The 6,280-nt window shown below is 37.6% G+C and overlaps 1 protein-coding gene across 1 annotated transcript; it reads right to left on the reverse strand.

The window, feature by feature from the left end:
• Window positions 1-614: 614 nt before the first annotated feature.
• Window positions 615-4,290, reverse strand: LOC140857530 (F-box protein At5g49610-like). The gene is made up of 2 exons (XM_073256563.1): window positions 4,205-4,290; window positions 615-1,860 (listed from the first exon to the last, which is right to left on the reverse strand). The coding sequence occupies exons 1-2, from the start codon at window positions 4,236-4,238 to the stop codon at window positions 776-778; spliced, it is 1,119 nt and encodes a 372-aa protein (XP_073112664.1). The 5' UTR covers window positions 4,239-4,290; the 3' UTR covers window positions 615-775.
• Window positions 4,291-6,280: the final 1,990 nt, after the last annotated feature.

Raw genomic sequence — 6,280 nt, forward strand, 5'->3', positions numbered from 1 at the left:
CAATAAAGGAAAACAAGTGTTGTTTGCTCCTTTTGCATGCATGGCGCTGGCTTTTCATGCTCAAAGCAAATACAATCTCAACTAAAGATAAATTTTAGAAAGAACATCGTCCGAGACCTACACTATGCTATCTTCTTTTTGCCGCTACTCAAGCTTTAGTAGAAAAATCGAAAACTCTTAAATTCTAGCCTGAAAAGGTTTGTCCCACACTTTCTTGTATTTTGTATACAAAAAAGTCTAACTACTATCGTATAATCCACTCTTTACTGAGAATTACAAGTACAATCATCAGAATCTTCAATGATCTTCTTTTCTCAAACATGAGATCTATCGTTTCAAACTAGATCAAATATGCTCCCTATTTATGGTTTACGTGAATATTTTCTTAAGAGTATATAAATTACATCTAGCTAGTAAATTTATCATCTAACTAGAAATTTATCATACTTATAGAGTGCATTACCAGCCCATAAGAACAATTCAAATGTAACTCATTTAAGCTAGTTGCTGGTTGCGGAACCTTTCCTTCCACTCAAAATAAGGATTTCATTTCCTCCGAAAGAGACCAAGAATAAATAAATAATGCTAAAGAACTTTTTCCTATAATTGTGCCAGTAAATTTCACATTTAAATTCAATGACGAAACAAGCAAAAGAATAATGCCTCAAAATTTTTTTATCAATGTCCCAACCAAAAGGGAAGAGAAAATGGTCTACATTTAATTGAATGAAAAATTATAATCTATATGCTAATTTGTCGGTATGAGATTCATAGACTATCCCAGCATGTGGCTGATGTATGGAACAAAGCAACGATCAAAACCCGAGCATGTCAAGCTTCTTATCTCATCCCATTGCCCGCCATTTATCCTGTAGACAGCTAGCCCATACTCCTCTTTGCTGCTTCCCCATGTCACGAGAACACATTTCTCACCATCATAGAAGATCGGCACACTATTCAAGTAGTAACCACTCCCTTGTGTTTCTATACAATGCTTGAGCTCCCATCTCCTGCTTCCATAGTCTTCGAGCACCCAAACGAGTATGTCTCCCCTTTTAAACTTCACTACACTCATGTGACCATCGACAACTCCAAGCCAGATGCTTATGTAGCATGCAATTGATATAGGCCTTAGCTCATCCGGCAATGCCAAACTATAGGCCACTTCTTGCTCCACGTTGAATGCAAGAATGTCTTCCCTTTCCCTCAACCAATGCAGTGCACCATTGAAGAAAACAGAGCCTGCCGACCTGAGGAGGTGCTTCCTAGTGCAAGATATGGTTGCATTTGATAATCTCCACGTATTAGCCTCAGAAGAGTACACATAGAATTTATAGCATCCACCATGAGCTTCCTGACACACCCTCTCAGTAGCAACCACCTTGAAATTGGCAGTGGATATGGTTGGATCAAAGGCAAGTCCAAACTTGGTGTCATTGTAGCAGATTTCCAGGTCAGGAATCTGCCTTGAATATTTCGTGGTGGGGTTGCACAAAAGGTCTCGAATGGGAGGAAAGACTTGGATCAATAGAAGCCCGTTGCAAGCACATTTGAGTGAGATTGTTTCTGCTTGTGGACCAGGGAGTCCAAGACTTGTGTCAGGGACTTCACCTGCATTATGCTCAAGAGGGAAATAGGTGAGCCTTCTTCCCAATGAATATGCGGTTGTGCTGAGGATGCCGAGAACATTTTGTGTTGACCTCTGAGCTTGGATAGTCTTGAGATAAGGGTCTGAAATCAGAGTCTTCCACTTTTTGCTGGTCAACATGAATCGACCCAGAGCTTTTGCAGGCAAGCGTGAAAGGATTTCATGTAGAAGATGGTCATCCAACGTCGCCGCCTCAACCATAAGCTTCTTCCCTAGAACAGAAAATACTCAAGTCAAAGAGCTAAGAAACATTGAGAAGCAATGAAAGATGCAAGAACATGCATATTTGTTTTTTTTTTTTACTATAGTTTCTTCATCCAAATATTTATTGCTGGTTAGATTTATAAGAGGTCTTCCTATCATGTGATCTATTCCTATATGTGATATTTTAGCTATCATTTCTTCAACATAGATGTTTGGGGACATGGTATCAAATAGTAGCCTGTACGATGTACATCTCTGGATACAAAGAAGTACCAAAGAAAAAAAGAGAGAGAGAACAATTTTTAGACTTGCCAAGTTGCCAAGATAAAAAGCTAACTCAAGGGAACTACTACAAGTGTCCAAAACATAACCAGCTATGTATCTGATCAAAGTAATCATGTCATTAGAAAAAGAAATTAGTGACCACAATTGAAAAGACCATTATGCCATTCTCAAAAATTGATTCTTTCAAACTTGGTGTGCAAGATATAATATCTTTTGGAATTTTCACACGATGAGAGGTAAGAAAGCCATCCAGCGGCAGGCAGCAGCCAAGGAGTTGGAGCAGAGTATTCATTTGGTCAAAGCACCAGCTGCCCTCCAAGAGGATCCATCCTTCACTCTTCCCAAGATGAAAGTAAAAGTTTCTCAATCACAGTTGGAGGATCGCATGGAAGAATAATGATAATTCAGGCAATCCTCTCACACAGAGGCATAGAAAACTCAATTCAACACCTTTTTATGCTATGGTTAATATAGTAATGGTGCCTGTGGTTAGTAAAACGTGGTCCTTGATAAGATGGAACAGAGATGGACTCACTTGGCTGAAATTATGTGTCTCTTCTGAATTGCCTCTGTGTGCTCGCGAAGCACTTCTTATTTTAATTTTTCTTTGAGAAATCTGTTTCTTTTGCATCCAAACCTGAATTTGTTTCTAAACTTGCTTGCAAATTTTTGCAACTAAATTGTAGATTGTCATTGGACTATCTAGGAGTTGCCAGCGTGAAACTAGCATTTGACATGATTACGATCATGATTTTAGTAATGCTATTATACAAGAGTCTTGTACACCAAGTTTGAAAGAATCAATTTTTGAGAATGGCATAATGGTCTTTTCAATTGTGGTCACTAAGTTCTTTTTCTAATGACATGATTACTTTGAACAGATATATAACTGGTTATGTTTTGGACACTTGTAGTAGTTCCCTTGAGTTAGCTTTTTATCTCGACAACCAGGCAAGTCTAAAAATTGTTTTGGACATTCATCAGCCAAATCGAATGAATTAAACAGCTCGTATTTTTATTGTTTTCCAATTTGTTGGCGAATTTCTTTTTTCGACATCAAATATTTGATTTTTAGGGTGGTTGAAAATGTTCCATTGAACAAACAACGATACTTTAATTTTTCTAAGTTAGGACTTACTTCAAGTTTCAATAATTGGAAGAAATCAGATTTGCTTCACTTTGTGCTAATCAGTAAGCTGGTTCAAACAAAGGATGTCATCAACATGTCCGAATAGGTGCTGGAGCAGCACATTACTGAAGATCATGATATTTAACATGTCTGAAGTAGTACTAATTGATGCAGTTCTTAACACGTTTCAGGAGTTCTTTGCAAATTGATGTGGAAGCCATCACAAAAACTTTGAAGTTGTTCTGGCGAAGGAAGCACCATGTTATAAATTGGCTTTTGAAGGGATTTTGATAAATCACATATTGGCCTGACAAATCAAATTAATTAAGTAGAAGTACAAATTTCACTCTCTCATAATTTCATGTTTTCACAGTTTTTGAAAAATTTCTTTGCTCGATTTCAGATTATTTGATCTTTAGGGTGGTCCGATTTGTCAAGTGATCAAACCATGATAGTTTTAGAGTTAGGACTCCATAGTGGTTACTCTAGTTTTGTTAACTGGGGAAAAAAAAAGATTTGCTTCAGTTTCTGCTAATGAGTAAGCTGGGCTGATGAGCCAACCACATATTCACTCAAGCCATGACCATCTCAGCAGCTTCCAACAATATGCAGCAGTAAGAGAGGCAGATTTTTCCCATATCAGATTTTATACATAAATTGTATGAACTCCCATAGGAATTGTAATTTGTTCTTTGTCTGCATAGAATAAACTTGCCTTCGATCAAAAAGAAAAACAAAAGAAAAAAAAAAAAAAGCAACACAAAGGAGAGAAGCCTACAGAGGACTGAAGAACAAGGGAGGGCTAAAGATATCTAAACAGTGTTTCTTTTGCTTTAAAAAAATAGAGAAAATTACAGAAAAATAGAGAAATTTACCAAAAAAAAAATAGAGAAAAGGGTGTTTGAAGGAGATAGACAAAGAGCGGGCAAAAATCGTACCTGCCGAGGAGGAGAAGGTGCACACAGGGGTCATCGGCGTAAAGATTTGTTTTCTTTTCTTTTTTTTTTTTACAGGGAGGAACGTATTTATAGGGAACGTAGTGTTAACGTAGAATCCCAATCCTTGCAGACTCGAACCAATCATTCATGTGCTGTTTGTGGGAAGTTTTCTTTTTTTTTTTTTTCCACGGATGACCTCATAGATGAATCCAAATCCTTCCAAAATTTGAACGGATCCTCTACAGCCCTATTTTTGGTAGATTTTTTCTTTTTTCTTTCTCTTTTTCTCTTGCTTTATGATTCCACCGCCCTTCCCACCACCGGCGGAGACGAGCTGGAAGAGAGAGAATGAACAGAGACGGGGAAGAGAGAGCAGAACAGCTAGGGTTTTTTGGGCTGGCCCGAACCTAGCTCGAAATTTATTAGCCCAGGTTTTAGACTCGAACCCAACCCAAAAAGTCTCAAGCCTGACCCTAAGCCAGACCCAAACCTTGCCCGAACTCAGTTAGCTCAACCAATAAGTCACAGGCTTCAGTTATTGCTGGCTGCCATGGTCATTAGCTTTCTGTATTTAGAATTATAACATGAATATGTCGCACATCAGGAGCCAGTGGATTGTGTGGGCAATCATATAATTGTCTAAATTCTCCTCTTCTATTGGAAAAGACAATGAGGAGGAGGACAAAAATGTTATTGACACTAATGTGATGGAGAAGTGCATGCCAATGGAGCAAGACAGCAATGAGCCCACCACATCACACTTCCAGAATAATAAGTCACATAAGGGATTTTAAGTTGAACCAAGGTCTTGTTGGTTGCTTGTATTCAAATAGTACAAACCAAGGTCTTGTTGCTTGCTTGTAGTCAAATAGTACACTTGGGGTACCTACAATGCCATGCTTAAATGCAAGATGTGACTCAGATTCTTATAGTCTGATAAATAGAATAATATAACATTGTTATGTATGATCGTATGCTTCTAATTATATCATTACTATAATGATATAGTGTCCAGAGAAATACTTATACATCAATTAGTACATAAATAATACATTTTGTATTATGTTACAATATTGTACATCATCATTATGCAAATATACTGTGTTGTATGTGAGAATTGGTATATTTCAAGGTATCAGATTCTTATAATATTGTAATATTGATATAGCATTATGATAGGTATGTTACTATAATGCGATAAGGATATAATATACTATTTTTTATGCAATATAGTCTGAAAACTGCCTTAATCTTTCTAGAGGCTAGACCTGGATGTCCAAGCCATGCATACTCTGATAGGCTGCTGCAAGCTAAAACTGTGCTGACTTTCCGCTTTATTACTAGTTTAGCAAATTACCTACCCTGTATCAAGCTGAAACAAGGATAAATTTGGATATATTCTCATTAGGTCCCATGATGAATGTTGAAATCTTCTTGAGAATCCATCACTGTTCTCTAATACTTGCCAATCTTTTGTCAAACCAACGGTGAGTTTTTTTTTTTTTGCCTGATTTACTCTTTACTCCAAACGAACCAGTGATGTTAGGTCTCTAACTTTAGACACTGGGATGGACCGGGCCTCTCATATGTTCAGAGAAGGCAACCCATCTGCTGATTGGTTGGCCGATAAATGCTTGAGAGGATATGTGAAGTGGAGTTTCCAAAGCATGATTTCCTCCTTCCCTTTGAGTTTTCTGCTTTAATTACTGCCGAGGCTATTGGATATAATTTTCTTGATACTAATACTAACATTACAACCACATGTGGCACTTTCAACACAAACTGAGCAACTTCAAGAGACCAAACAGGCCCTCAGTTCAAAATAATTTTAAGGTCCCCAGAACCATCCGTGGTTTTGCTTCAATGGTAGATTTAGCTGCTGATAATTTGTAAAGAGAAACTGGCAGGTCCCCAAAAACTGTACTTCATGCCAAGGGTAGTGTCTCTATCATCATTCTAGTGTTCATGGAGGACTAAAAGAACAAAAAGAAATAAAAAGCAGGTTGAGGCATGCTTATGACTGCTATTTAGTGAAAGATTAGGAAAGGGAGATGCTGGAATGTTCACACATGCTGC

Source organism: Elaeis guineensis, chromosome 4, assembly GCF_000442705.2.
Source record: "Elaeis guineensis isolate ETL-2024a chromosome 4, EG11, whole genome shotgun sequence".
NCBI lineage: Eukaryota > Viridiplantae > Streptophyta > Magnoliopsida > Arecales > Arecaceae > Elaeis > Elaeis guineensis.